General features: G+C 34.3%; 1 protein-coding gene across 3 annotated transcripts in view; it reads left to right on the top strand.

Annotated features, from left to right (window-relative positions):
- Positions 1–12,718, top strand: part of CEP70 (centrosomal protein 70) — a 41,459-nt gene extending 28,741 nt beyond the window's left edge. The window contains exons 7-12 of one of the 3 annotated variants that reach the window (XM_039837282.1): positions 3,652–3,822; positions 7,609–7,755; positions 7,933–8,101; positions 8,272–8,386; positions 9,373–9,452; positions 11,994–12,718. In XM_039837282.1, the coding sequence (XP_039693216.1) occupies positions 3,652–3,822; positions 7,609–7,755; positions 7,933–8,101; positions 8,272–8,386; positions 9,373–9,452; positions 11,994–12,055 (744 nt within the window). In that variant the 3' untranslated portion in view covers positions 12,056–12,718. The remainder of the gene's footprint in view (positions 1–3,651; positions 3,823–7,608; positions 7,756–7,932; positions 8,102–8,271; positions 8,387–9,372; positions 9,453–11,993) is intronic. The other 2 variants (XM_039837284.1, XM_039837283.1) reach the window with 2 other exon arrangements.
- The last annotated feature ends 2,911 nt before the right edge of the window (positions 12,719–15,629 follow it).

The following is a 15,629-nucleotide window of genomic DNA, read 5'->3' as shown; positions in this document are numbered from 1 at the left end:
GGTTTTTTTTATAGCCTTTTTATCTTTTGTTTTCTGGAAGCTTGGTGTCTCCATTGTTTCTTTGTACTTGTGTTTCTGACTGTTATTTTAATTAGGTGGTGTTTTGTGGATTTTTTCCTCTGTTCCCTCATGTTTTATGTGATGTCTCTCAGTTCTAGATTTTTGTGTGTGTTTACTATTAAGTTTATGTAAAGGATAGTTATGTGTATACAGTAGTTCATTTTCATCTGTGTGCTCCTCATCTCCATTCCCATTTGTAGATTTGGATTTTTACTCCCTCCCCTCTTCTGTTTTTGTCGTCTCGAGTTATTGCTATATATGCTGAACATGCATTTCTCAGGTTGCAGTAGCTATTATCTTCTCTTTTTAGAGTGGTTTCTTTCTTTCTTTCTTTTTTTTTTTTTTTTTTTGCCTTTAGCCATTATATAACATTTAAACTTATATTACCCTGTTCTTAATAAGGGTTACACTTTCCTGCTTCTGTCTGCTTGTTAGTAATCTTATTCATAATTATATATTTTTTGTCTTTTTGTTTCAGGTAGAATGACCCCCTTCAGTATTTCCTGTAATGCAGATCTTGTGGTGGAGAATTCTCTCAGCTTTTGTATGTCTGGAGAGGTCTTTATTTCTCCTCCATATATAAAGGACAGCTTTGCTGGATATATTATTGTTGGCTGGTAATTTCTTTTAATAGTTTGAATACTTAGTTCCACTCCTTCCTAATGTTTGTGTTGAGAAGTCCAATGATAGTCTAATGGGTTTTTCTTTATAAGTTACGTTCTTTTCCCTAACTGCCTTGAGAATTCTTTCTTTGGCATTAATTTTTGACAATTTTAATATAATGTGTCTTGAAGAAGACCTTTTTGGGTGAGATAATTGGATGTTCTGTTTGCTTCCTGGATTCAAAGATTCAATTCTTTCCATAGGTTTTGGAAATTCTCGTCGACTATTTGTTCGAATATGCTCTCTGTTCCCTTCTCCCTCTCTTCTGGTATACCCATTATTCTTATGATGCTTTTTTTGATGGTGTCAAATAGTTCTTATAGAGTTCTTTTATTATTTTTCACTCTCAAGTCCCTCTCTTCTTCCTTCTGTGTCATTTCTAGATTTCTGTCTTCAATATCAGTAATTCTGTCCTCCATCCGGTCAGCAACATTTACTAAGCTTCTTATTTCATTCTTTATCTCTTTTAATGTGTTCTGCATCTCCAGAAGTTCTATTTGGTTCTTTTTAACGGTTTCAATATCCTTGGTAAAGTATTTGTTTTATTTGTTTATTTTGTTCCTAATTTCTTAGAATTGTCAGTCAGAATTTTCTTGCATCTCATTGAATTTTTTTCAGAAGTGCAGTTCTGAATTCTGTCATTTAAATCACATATTTCTATGTCTTTGAGCTTATTTTCTGGAGATTTTTTCACTTTTTTCCTGAGCTGCCTTGTCACCTTGGTTGTTCATGGTATTTAATGGACTGTTACTCTGTCTGGGTATTAATGGGAATACTCTTTTTTTTTTTTTTTTAAGAACATTTGTTATGTAGTGATACCTCTTTAGGAGGTTGATGAGAAGGGGTTTTTCTTTTTATTTCCAATAGGAGGAGTCCAAGCCTTTGATCTCTGCTTTGAGGCTAAAAATGCCCCTCCCTCTCTGCTGGGCTGTGTGCGCCTTCTGTGATCAGGTCCATTGGTCCCAGTGCTCCAGCTCCATGAAAGGGTGCAGGGGGTTATGGGAGTTTGAGCTTCCAAAGAGATCCTGAAGTCCTGTTACTGCTGCAAGAGTCAGATGCAATGTTCCGCTGCTTCTTTCCGACTCTGCCTTACTGGGAGGGAGGGAGGTTGATTGAGAGAGGTTACGGTGTGTGTAGCTGTTTCCTTTCTCTTAGTGCTGTCCCCAGGTTTCAGCTGTCTTGCTTTGATATCACCGCACCTGTTTCTGATACTGGCTATAGTGTATGTTTGGTACTGGTTGCACAAATTCTCCTGGGGCCCAGTAGTGTTCTGAGAGGATATGGCGGAGGGTGAGGGTGCGCTCTGGGTTGGGGGGTCATGGATAGACTCTGTGACTCAGCCTCCTACTTAGCAATGGCGGTTGCTAAGCCATAGCTGTAGCCCTGCTGCAGTCAGTCTCTGCCTTGCTCTCTGCCCTGATTCCTGGTCTCTGCTGTATGGAATATGCTGATCACTCAGGCGCTGTTCATTCAGGCAGCACTGCTCCCGGCCTCAAAGAGCCAAGACCCAGGTGTAAGATGTCCCCTCCCCCTCTTCCTGCAAGAAGTTCGGCTGCATAATGCAGCTCCTTTGTTTCACACTGCTAATCTGCCTCCCAATCTCATGCGGATTTGCCCATCTTTGGATGGTCTGATGCGCTGATTGATCTCTCAGACGTGCTTGTGTGCAGGCTGGGTGTTATTTATTGAATTGTAGATGTTCAGCTTGTTAATTATTTCAAGGGGAGAAATCTGGAGAGATCCCTCACGCCACCATACTCCTGATGTTACTCCACCATTACTTTCTTTACTGTGGGCTTATGAGAGGCCCACGACCAGCCCAGATTCAAAGAGTAGGAAATCAACTCCACTTCTTGATGGGAGAAACTGCAATGTCACATTGCAAAGGTGAGAGGATATAAGGAAGAGAAAAAATTGCAATAATTTTTGCAAACAACCTACCACAAAGTATGATTACATACTGCTAGACATACATGTAATCCCCATTGGTTCAGAATGGAATCATCATGGAATGGAATCATCTTATGAACTTCTGAAGCTCAGCTAGCATCAATTCCCTGATCTCTTTTAAGAGTTCTGCTGCCCTCCTACTTTTGGTGTGAGGCAGGGAGGACTATGTTCCTCATCTCATTAATAATTTAATGCAAGGAAATTTTTTTTCCCCATTAAAATGGTATTCAAAGAGTTTAATAGAAGTGAAATATTGAAATGTACTAAAATATAAAACAACAACAACAAAACTTGTAAATAAGCATCATAAGTAAAATTCTTGGGAGACCTGTGGCTTTTCCATGGGGAAAAAAGAAAAAGAACACAACATTTTCACTCACTAGTTCTTTTACCTTTAAAACATACTTGTCTTAGTGAATCCTGTCCAATGAAAATAAAAGTTACTTTTCTTAGATAGGCTTGTCACTATCCAGGATCTGTTAAATAACCTCTTAGCCTGAGCTGTGTGATTCCTGGATTTCCTTTTAGAATGTGTTGGACTTTATTTTTCACTGTCTTTGAACTTCTGCGGAAGCTGTGAAACAAAAGGGAATGCCCTTTTAATACCCAAATTAGCCTAAATATGAACAGATAGAAATAGGGAAATGTGGGAGTCTAGGTAAGGATAACTGGGTTATTATTCTTCTCTATGTGGATTATAATAGATTATTCATAACTTTTCAACTCTAAATCATTTAAAAATACATTTTAGTTTTTTTATGAAGTCTGTGATTCTCATTAACACTTACATGTTTATGTTTAATCATGTCGATGAAACTATTGTACTTCCAAAACATTACAAGTGTCAGTCTGATTAAAGATTTTCTTAATTTCTATTAACTCTGAAAATGTTACATTGACATATAAAGCACTCCTTTAATGTATATCGCTTTGATAGTATGACAGACATTTCAACTAAAAACTGTCTTTTTAAAAAAGGTGCTGAGTAGCATCAATTCAATTATTCACAATCCAAGAGCTCCAGTAATAATTTATAAACAGAGCAAAGGAGGAGCCCAACATTTTAATAAAGATTTCGTTCATGATTGTGGATTTGAGCATCTTGTTCCTATAATAGAAATGTGGGCGGATCAACTGACTTCCCTAAAGGTAAGAGGTTGAATAGTCTTTACATGCTTTGAAAATCTATGGAGTCTGTGGGTTTTTTAAATAGGACTAGGCTATTTTTTTTCTTTGTTTTAACTGTAAAGCTGAAAAGGCTTAGCTTATCTAAAATTTGAATCTTGCCACATCCTTATCTGTTTTCAGTACTATCTATTCAATGTTGTCATTACTATAACCGTTGCCTCCTATAAAGTTTTATCAAACAAGATATTTTTAGGCCTGTTGCCTTTTTGAAAATCTATAGTAGATCCAATTTGCACTTCTAGGTCCTTCCCTGTTCTACCTTCGTCTCCCCCTTTTTGGTATACCCATGCTACAGATTTTCCTGGCCCTTATTTCCCTTCAGATATAATATCTTATCCTTCATTCCATTTTAATTGGGGATTTTTTTCTCTCTTCATATTTTAAATTATTTTCTTTCTCTCAAAATAGCTTATCACTATGTTTGTCTATTCTGTAGAGCAAATTATAGTCAGATAGCAGCCAGTAGTACTCTTATCTATCCTGTCTATCCATGGAAGATTAAAATTTTTTCATTTTATAGAATTATTGCGTGTTCTTTATTAACTTTTGGGGTTTTTCATGTTTTGTTGAGTAGTTCACGGAAAGGTGAATTGTTAAAGTCAGTAGTATTTAATTTCTGTTTCCTTTAAATTTTAGATTTTTCATAACTAATATATATATATATATATATATATATATATATATATATACACACACACACACACACACACACTACCTCTGTTCATGAAAATGTAATTTAATAGCAGTATTTGTCAATAGAAGCCTTATTACATGAAGTATAAATAACAAGGAAGATGAGTGTAAGAAGGCATAAGCTCCATGACTTTTGTCTTTTTTGTTCTCTGATACATCCCATGGAAACTCTTGGCACATAACAATGCCCAATATTTGTCAAAAGAATGAAGCAGAAGAACACATTCTAAGATAACAAATGGAGATGATGATACTGAATTTTAAAAATTTTTATGAAAACATTTGTAACTGTTGAAAGAATTTTTACATTCAGCCTAATTTCTCCTTCCATTTTTAAATCAGGCTCAGATAGAGCTATAAAATAAAAGACATTTTAATTGAGTGATAGTGTTGGATACCTATATCATTGAGTGATAGTGTTGGATACCTATATCATAGGTCCAAGTTCCTTCAATTTATATCTCAGAAGAGGGGGAAATAATTAGTGGTTAATTATGTAAATCATGGCATTTTCCCAGTCATTGCTTATTCCAGTAGGAGGGAATAGTGCTAACTCCACTTTTCTCCTTCTCATGGCAGATGGGCTAAAAAAAACGCCCCAGCCTTCCCAAGACAAGGGAAAGACTAGAAGAGAAAAGTGGCAACAGGAAGAATCAAATAAATGGATAGTTATTGATTATTTACTATGTTCAAGGCATTGTGGGAGGTATCAGAAAAGGTGAATACAAGATTCAAACTAATTAGAGAGATAAAACATACTAGAAATATGAAACAAAATTTAACCATTCAAGATATTAGAGGGAATGGAAACAGATAGGCCATGATGAAGTGCCAAGTGAATGATGCAGAAAACTCGTACTCCAGATTCTGGAGGAGGAAGAGCCCCCAAGAAAAGCTTTACAGTGGTGGTGAGTTCTTGCTACTGTATAGTTTTCCCACTGGAAGGAGATAAGGAGAGTTAGCTTTAAAATTAGAATATTCTGAGGGCCTCCAAGAGGAATTTAGTGGCTCTGCCACTGAAGTAACTCATGGATTTTAGGCAGTGCTTCAGATATTTACCTTATACTGCAGAATCAGGATCCAAACTGAGAAACCCCCTGAGGTTCTTTGAGGCCTCCTCATATGAAAGGTTTTCTATACTATAGCAGGCTTTAAATTTGGGACAACCATTTTCCAAGATTTGTTTTTTTTCTCAGGTTAGATTTGGCTTACAAGAAAAAGATGGGATAAGTATGGAGCCACCTAGCTCTCTGCCTCCTTCCTTCTGTCTTTCCCACCTACCTTACCAGGAAGGTGAGCTACAAACTCTGTATTTTCCAAACCTACTACACTAGTATGCTGTGGCTTTGCCATTCTCCAAGGCTTCAGAAGCCAGTCATACAAAGACAGGACTTTAGCATACTTCTCCAACCCCACAGCTGAGCAGCGTGGAGAACCTAGGAGGCCCTTTTTTAGGTTTTTCAGGGCTTACTAGATGGACTGTGCTACAACCATTCTGCACTTCTAAGTAGATCAGAACATCTTTTCTTCTTAACCTTGTAATACTTTTATTATCAAGCAAAAATTTATATTTGGTGTGCTTTTTACCATATACCATTTCTTTATGATTACTCCTTGTTGATAGAGGGTTAGTTAATGAAGGCACCATTATGCTGGACTTCCTGACTTTTTTTTTCAAATTCTGGTGGCACTTACTGTTTAAAACATTCATTTGACACTGAATGTGTTGCCTCGAATTGCTAAAATAGATAATAGTCTTCTTACAAAATGAAAGGTTAAAGATATCATTGTGCGAGGTCTGGGCATTAGTTGGAGAGTGTCAAATAAGTGGAGGACTAAGAGACAGTGGCGAAAGAATTTCCTGTATACTTCTTTCTGTATTCTAGAGTGGCACTGTCTAATAAATATGTAACCACTAGCCACATGTAGCTTTTGAGCACTTGAAATGTGGCTAGTCCCAGTTGAGATGTGCTGTAAGTATAAAATACAAGGTTTATAAGACTTGGTATGAAAAAAATAATTAAAATATTAAGTATCAAATGCTAATATTTTGGATGTTTGGGTTAAATAAAATGTCATTAAAGGTAATATCACCTGTTTCTTTTTACTTTTCTAAATGTGGTTACTAGACAGTTTAAAATGACTGTGACTGACATGTTTTTTGGACAGCATTTTTCTAAAGGGCCAAATACTGTTGTATGCACATGTAGATGCTCAGTAAATATTTGTCAATTGACAAACTTTTAGTAGCCTTGCCCCTTGTGCACAGAAATAGATTAAGACAACATATCTAGGCCAAGAAAACTAGGCTATCATGAAGATTAAATAGAATCAACTTAGCTATCTTTTTAAATTAAAAACCTCCCTGGAGATATATGCTATAACATGGATAAATCTGGAAAACATTCTAAGTGAAAGGGGCCAGTCACGAAAGGCCACTTATTGTATGATTCCATTTTATGTGAAATGCCCAGAATAAGCAAATCCATAGAAACAGAAAGTAAATTAGTAGTTACCCAGGAGCTGGGGGCAATGAAGAATGGGGGTTGACTATGAGTGAATACAGGTTTTTCTGAGGCTGAAGACAATGTTCTGAAATTAGATAATGGTGGTGGTTGCACATCTCTGTAAATATATTAAACTACTGAATCGTACACATAAAGAGGACGAATTTTATGCTGTGTGAATTATATTTCAAGTCTGTTATAAAAAAATTCAAGGGCAAGCTTATTTTTTATCCATCAATAATTCAAAATAATTACTTAAATAACACTAATAGTAAATAACATGTAATTACAGCATCTAGATTCTAGATAATCAATATATAATATTTTATATAATACATATTTACCTGGAGAAAACTAATTTAGCAGACTTTTTCCTAAACTGGTAATGGTATTTTTTTTTAAGTAGATGATGGTTAATATATTTATTAAACCCTAACGTAAAACCTGGTATTTTTTTATATCAAAACATAATTATATTTTATTAGCATTATTATGAAAACTTTTCTTTTTAAATCAATAATACCATGTCGTTTCCTCTGTTATAAAGGATTTGTATAAGTCCTTGAAAATACTTTCTGCAGAACTGGTGCCTTGGCATAATTTAAAGAAGCAGGATGAAAATGAAGGTATTAAAGTTGAAGATCTGTTGTTTATAGTAGATACCATGTTAGAAGAAGTTGAAAATAAGGAAAAGGTAATACTTAATACTTATGTAAATGTTCACATTTTAGTATAATCTTATTTTAAAAGTTGATAACAATATGAATGTTGATATTCTAGTAGGATTCTATTTCTTTTAAGTTTTTGTTAAAGATTTGGGATTATTTTAAGATGTGAACTATCTTTCTTTTTCTCTCTCTCTTTTGGGCAGGACAGCAATATGCCAAACTTTCAAACTTTGCAAGCTATTGTTTCTCACTTCCAAAAATTATTTGATGTGCCTTCTTTAAATGGAGTCTATCCCCGAATGAATGAAGTTTATATAAGGCTTGGAGAAATGAACAATGCTGTGAGAAACCTCCAAGAACTCTTAGAATTAGGTGATGACCCTTGGTTATTTTTTGCCCCCATTTAAGAATTATTCCTAATAAATCGACAAAAAGTAGGTAAAAAATTTTAAAGTAAAAAATTTAGGATAACTTAAGCATAAAGTGTTTAATTTAGAAATTTCTCATTTAAAATGTCTTATCCTTTCATTTCTCTTTTGCAGATAGTTCATCCTCATTGTGTGTGCTGGTGAGCACAGTTGGAAAATTGTGTAGGCTGATTAATGAAGATATGAATGAACAGGTTAAACGGGTATTGGGACCTGAAGACCTCCAAAGGTATTTATTTAAAAAGTTTGCAAGGTATCATCCATAATGCTTGGAGTGGTGACATTAAAGGCTTTCAAAACTTCCTAAGTTATTTATCGTTCCTGTTTGGAATAGCATCTTTTAAATAACTTGACAATCTAAAATAATCTCACCCCTTAAGGATGGAGAGAATGCCAAATATTATCAAGATAAAAATAGCTCATAGGGTCTATAAATTTACATAGGGTGGGATCAGGACTCCAGCCTCATTGCTATAAGCCTGTTCTCTGGGGAAATTATATATGGAGAAATTCAAACCTTGTTAGCAACTTCTTGTGAGTTTATAATATATAAACAAGTCCTATTTTTAGTACACTACCATGGACCACTGAGTAATCACTAACAGTATATTATTTGATTAGAAGATACAATGTTAAGGATTTTTTTTTACGTTAGGTGTCTCTAAAATAAAACTCTTCCTGACACAAATTTTTACGGCAACATGTGGGAAGGGAAACACATACATATGCCACCTATCCTGTATGTTCTGCAAGTTTTCTAAGAAGAACTCTTACCTAATCTGACACTTGAGTTTTCTGATACTTGATGCTTTTAAAAGGAACATATATCTCTGTTGGTCTTTTTCCCTTTTCCACAGTTTAACTGACTACTGGTACTTATTCTTATAGAATACTGGATATAAAAGCCGGGTAGTTTTGAATATGTTATAAAAGTATGATCTCTTCAGAATCCTTGAGCTAAACGAGAAGTTTCTCATATTAGGAATGTTGTATTAATTTAACCTTAGAACAGATATTTATGCTGGTAATAAGTTTTTTTTAGAAAAGTGATATTAGATAAACAAAGTTTAAAAGGGCAGGATTACAGTAAATGATCATCAAGTTTATATTTAACTTAGGACAATTTCTTTCCATTTTGAAAATGTTCTATTTTCAATCAGATGCAAGAACCTTAATTTAGAAATTCAGTGTAAACTGTGCATTTTTTTTTAAAAGCATTATCATCAAATTGGAAGAACATGAGGAGTTTTTTCCAGCATTTCAGGCATTTACTAATGATCTACTTGACATCTTAGGTAAGATAATTGGTTTAGTGTTTTTACTTAGACTGTTTGTAGAAAGTGTCTGGAAACCACTAACAGTTCTGGAAACACACTTCTAACTTGAAGTTAGAGGTGTTTGGGATTAGTCTACAGAACAGAGAAGCACATGTCCTTTAAGGAGCTAGGGGCTGCCTTTGTTCTGGGGCTGCCTTTGTTCTGGGACCTTAAGATGAAAAATGGCATAACGCTGGCTAGACCCTGACTCTGTCATTGTCTAATGAGAAATCTTGGTAGAATTTATGATCTTGGAAGGTTTTTTTCTTTCTCATCCTCTTCTTCCTCTTCCTCCTCCTTTTTAAAGGTAGTACCTACCTACTGTGTTTTTTAAATATACAAATTAAATTTTTTACTCAGGTGATAAGTAAACATCTGTAGAAAAGAAGAGAAATTTATAAATCTGTAGAAGAGATACATTTATACTCTTGGTCAGATTGAGAGCTTTGCTAGTAGTAATATCTCTTAAAGGGAGAAATGTAATTTGCTTAGGAATCATAGGCAAAATAGAGACCTAAGTCTCTTATTTTACGTGTGATTATATATGGCTGTAAAAATAATTTATCTTACTATTAACATTTTTTAAAGTTTAAAATGATTTATTCACTAATTCTTTTTTTCTATGTAGCTCATTTGATTTTTTTTTTCTTTTTTTTTAAGAATGGCTCCTTGACATAGGATATTAAATTAGAAGGAAATGAGGTTTAGTAGAAGATCAGGGAATGAGTAAATTAAAATTTGGTAAGAAGATAAATAAGTGAAAGATGTATCTGACTGGTATATACAGCCTAGTGAACATAAAGGAAGTTTTATGGCCAGTTTTATATAGACCGTGGAAGCAAGGGAGACAGCGTGCTTTAGGCATGTTCATATGTTTGAAAAGATCATGGCAAGGGAAAATGTAATTTGAAAGTTTAACTTAAGATGGAACATCAAATTGTAGATCAAATTGTGTTGCCTTGTATACTAAAGAGCCTCATTTCATAGAATAATATCATTTTACTTGTTTCGGAGTAGCAATTAAACAGTGAAATTCTCATCATTAATAAACATTTTAATAGGTGTGCTGGTAACACTCATTTCAGAATCCTTCTGTAGAAACTTCTCAGATTATGAGCATGGTTCATGTGAGATCATTTGCTTCAAGAAGCCAAGTCTCCCTGCAGATGAATTCTGCATTTTGGTCAGTTGAAATTCTGGTGTTAAATATTATATTTAACATTGGGAAAGTTAAATCTGTTTTGGCAAATGTGACTATATTTTTTATTATTAGATGTCATATTAAGCATCTAGACCTACAGTGTGGTGTACTGAATACCAGATATAGAGAAGGACTTTCTTATATAGGCTGAGAAAATTCTCTTATCAGCCAAGATCCTTCTCTGTGAGGTTCATTTATAAGGTGAATTTCTCATTTAGTGAGAAAACAGGTGTGATTTCAGAATGGGGGTCAGGGAATAACTTAATTATGTACCTTACCATGATGTAAGGTGTGAACCAAATTCTCTATTGTGTATTTGCTTATTTTTTTTTCCTTCCCTATATCTTGGTGCTTTGTAAGTGGATCCAGACGAGTATTCTGACTGAAGTCAGGAGCTTAAACAGCATGGTCATGTGTTTAGGCTAAAGGAAGAACAACCAAAATCCAAATAAACACGGGGGGAGAAAGGTTGAATCCAAGGAAGCATGTTTTACAGGAAGGAAATGAGTTTATGAAGAGCGGCTTAGCAGAATAATCTAGAAAAAGTGGTGAGAATCTGCCATTGGGGCTTACCTTAAGTAGGGCTGTAGTCTAGATGAGAAAAAGGATCTTGCTTCCTCAGTAGCCAGGAGGTTTCAGACAGTGAGTTCAAACATAGGTTGATTAGGAAGAGAAAAATCAGATTCAGAAAGAAACTGGCAGAGAAAAACCTGACCTGGTTTATCTAGTAAGCTGGAGCAAACTAAGCTGTATAATATGTTGCCTCTGAGATTTGTATTTTGGGAAGCTTCACGTCTTTTATTAGGTAGATATGCTTCATCTTAAAAGGTAGACCTAAGTGATCTTACTAATGAGAAATCTTTTCAAGAGAATAAAGGATAGGATGATGTTTCATGCGGAGAAACCCCTAAGTCCTCAGGGACCCAGAAGAGAGACAGCCTGTACCTGACATTTTACCAGGTAGACTCACTCATGTAATTATATAGATTTGAAGAGGCAATAACATTAACATAATATCTTAAATGTGGTCAGTAGGATCTGTTAATAAGAGCACACTGCTAATGAGATTAATATCAGCGTCAGTGGATGCTTGTAGGTATGTAATAGCTTTTACAAAGAAGAAGCCCTGTGAAGCTTCTGTGTCTGAATTAGTGATACTCTTATCACCACTATTGGAGAAAAATTTCATATGCATGAAAGCACCAGTGTTGTTTCTTTTGCATTTGAGGTTTGCCTTTGCATAGAGATTCTAATTTCATCTGAGCCAATCACTAGATAAAGCTACTCTTTTATTCTTGTTTTTTTTTTTTTTATTACAGAAATTGATGACTTGGATGCCATTGTACCTGCAGTAAAGAAATTAAAAGTACTTTCATACTGAAAACAAATCAAATCATTTTTACTGTGTAAATTGCATTCTTAACATTCTATTTTATAGGATTGATCTTACTTTGAGACAAGGGTTATAAAATGTATTTATTCTCACAATTCATCCCCTTCTTACTATTGGGTCCTCCATTCATATAATTTTTATTAACTTCGAGATTCTTATATAGAAAACAGTTGTTAAGTTAAAGTAGCGATTTAACTTTAGATCCTTCAATCATTTCTTAAGCAACTTTTTGAGTGCTTAAATTTTAAGATTGTTTTAAAGCATAGTGTGTGAATAAAAGACAAAGGGAGAGAGATTGCAAATAATAGAAAGTTTGCGTTTAAGTTCAGGGTTTAATGATCTTTCTGGTTCTGGGACCAAGGAATGCAAATGGCTCTCTCTTAAGTCCAGCCAGTAGGAAGCTATTGCTTTTCTGGCAAGAAAATGACACATTCTATTAAGATATCTCTCATGGCACTTGTCCTTTCAAAGCAGGAGGAAGAAAACGAAGGAGAAAATGTTTTATCTTGTGTTAGGGTAGGAAATGAATTAGGTAATATAGATGAGTAAATAGAAGTCTCTCATTAAAAAGATTGTTTTACAGTCTTGATGTAATGTACTTTTTATAAGGGCATGAAATCTTGAATAAAAATTTTATGAAGAATTTCCAAACATATGTGTCCTCAGTGACTTATTTGTATTATTCACAAATAATGAGTCATATTCTCTTACTAGGCTGAGTCTTCCTTGGGCAGCGGGTTCACCCTTGCTGCATCTTACATAAGAGTACTTCTCTTGCTGGCTTCTACTTATTCCCTATTCTCAAAATTCAGTTTGATTTTCTTAAAGGACTAGTGTTCTACCTCACATCTATGAGTGCAAGCCACTTTGGGTTGCTGCTGTTCTCCACCATTTCCCTGTCCCCCCAGTAGTAAGCCAAGGAAGACTTCTCAGTTTTTCTTGTTTCGTCATGTAGAGTATTGTGAAGAATTTCCAGAAAGCAGCATGGTGGAATGGCAAGAGTAAATATCAGTAGATAAGAATCTAGATCATTGGTATTGTGACCTTAGGGATTAGACATAATATCTTAGATTCTTTCTAGATTTGAAATTTTTTGTTTTTTTATCCTGCAATTACATTTCCAAACACTAGCCCATAACTTGTGAAAGAATTTGTGTCTTTGAGGATTGGGGAAAAAATTGGATATTTAATAATGTAAATACTCTGAGTTGATTAGATTACTCTAAGAAATTACGAGACAGTATGAAGATCTAACAATATTTGAAAGGAAGAAATGTTATTTAAAAATTGTTAATCTAATTTTTGTGAGTTAATTTAAGAACCTGTGGTTAACTCTTAGTTTAAAACAGAGATTTTTCAGACTCTTCCTCAGAGACGTAGGAGCGATAGTGCCACTATAAAAAGAAAGAATATTAAGCCCTCTCTGTTCTACTTTTATCCAATTTTAATCACTTAAAAAGTAAGTAGAGTCCTACAATATGTTTAGCTCTTGATTTTTTAAACAATTTTATTATTGTATAATTGACATAATAAACTGTACATATTTATAGTATACAGTTTGATGAGTTCTGAGTTCTGATATACATACACATCTGTGAAACCATCACCATGATTAGAATAATAAACATACCCATTACTCCAGCAGTTATCTGTTTGCCCTTGGTGATCTCTCTCCACTCTCTCCCATCCTCAGGCAACAAATGATCTGCTTTTCATCACTATAGGCAAGTTTGCATTTGATGGGATTTTTATAAATGGAATCATACAGTGTGTTCTCTTTTTTGTCTGTTCTCTTTCAGCATAATTATTTTGAGATTTTTGCATGTTGCGTTAACAGTTCATTCTTTTTTATCGTTGTGTAATATTCCATTGTGTGAATATACCACAATTTGTTTATCCATTTACCTGTTGATGGAAATTTGTTTTCTTTTTCTTTCCTGATTTTGACTATTACTACAAATAAAACTGCTATGAACATTCATGTTCAGATCTTTGCGTGGACATATACCTGATATGCAGTGTGTATGTTTCATGTACTTTGTCCTTTTGTTTTGATCTTGGTTGGTATAAGTGGATGGGTAAATTCGATTTCTATTAGTTTGTTCTGGTTAAAAGTGGAAGTTTAGGAGAAAATATGTAGAGCCTCTTAGGTTGTCTTTTTATTGTTTTTAATTCTAATTTTATTGCCTTGTAGTTAGAGAATATGGTCTGTTCGATATTGAGTCTGGAATTTGTTGAGACTTCCTGTGAGATGAATTTTGTACCTGTTCCATGTGTGTTTTAAAAAAAGTCTAATCCTATATATTTACATATCTTTGTAGTTCTTGGATCCTAGGGGAAGATACTTTTGTATGCAGCCACAGCGGCCATATAGTGTGTGTGTGTGTGTGTGTGTGTAGATATATGTAGCTATTATGTTGTTTAAATCTACTTTATTTCTATCAGTTTTTTTATCTGCTTGATTTGTTAGTTTATGGGAGATACTGAAATTGCTGTGAATTTGTCAAATTTTTAAATATATTTGAGCCTATTTTATAAGTACTTATAAATTCATAGTTGATAATATCCTCTTGATTAATATCTCTTTATTGTTACTCGCGCTTTTTACCTTGAATGAGTGTTGTCCTTTTAATTAAAAATTGGTGGCTATTTTTCCTTTATTTTTCATTTACTTCACTAATCTTTTGTAAAATATAACAAATAAGCTAAAAATGGTAAAAACCATAAATACTGAGTGTAATGAATGATTATAAAGTGAGCACCCATGCAACAACTAAGAAATAAAACATCACTAGCCCTCCAAAAGACCTTCCCCACCCACGATTATGTCCCTTCCCAAAAGATAATCATTAGTTGGACTTATGTTAATCACTTCCTTGTTTTTTAAAAATAGTTTTGCCACTTTAGTGTGTATGCCTAAGCCAAGATAGTCGAGTTTTGCCTGTTTTTAAACTTTATAAAAATGGGATCATATTGCGTATATTCTTTTAAATGTTTCTTCTTTTGGTCCAGATCGTTTTTGTACTATTCATCCGTGTTGTTGTGTGTAAGTCCAGGTAATTTGTTTCATTGCTGTCTAGTAGTCCTCTATGAATATTCCACAATACATTTGTCTGTTCTCCTGGTGATTGACACTTGAGTAGTGGCTATTGTGAGCTGCTGCTATAAAATTCTTGTACATGTATCCTTGTACACTTGTGTACAAGTTTTCTAGAATCAATATCTAAGAATTGCGAGGACCTAGGGGAAAACGCATCTGTATGCAGCCACAGAGGCTATGTACTATACAAGTGGAGGTAGTACCATTTCTATAGACATTCACATCCATTCTATAGATGTGAATGGCGCCTCTGGGATTATACAGTGTGGAGACTAATAGGAAATATGTATCCTCAACTTTAGAGGAAAATGCCAAACTATTTTCCAAAGTGGTTGTACCAATTAATACTCCCATGTGCATGAGAGTTCCTACTTTTCTACATCCTAACCAATTCTTGGTAAGTCAAATTTTTAATTTTTACCAGTGTAGTATAGAGTTATTATTGTGGTTTTAAGTTTTCCC

Source organism: Pteropus medius, unplaced genomic scaffold (genome assembly GCF_902729225.1).
Source record: "Pteropus medius unplaced genomic scaffold, Ma_sr-lr_union100, whole genome shotgun sequence".
NCBI lineage: Eukaryota > Metazoa > Chordata > Mammalia > Chiroptera > Pteropodidae > Pteropus > Pteropus medius.
The sequence above is the reverse complement of the archived record's forward strand: the minus strand, read 5'-3'. Positions and strand labels throughout refer to the sequence as shown.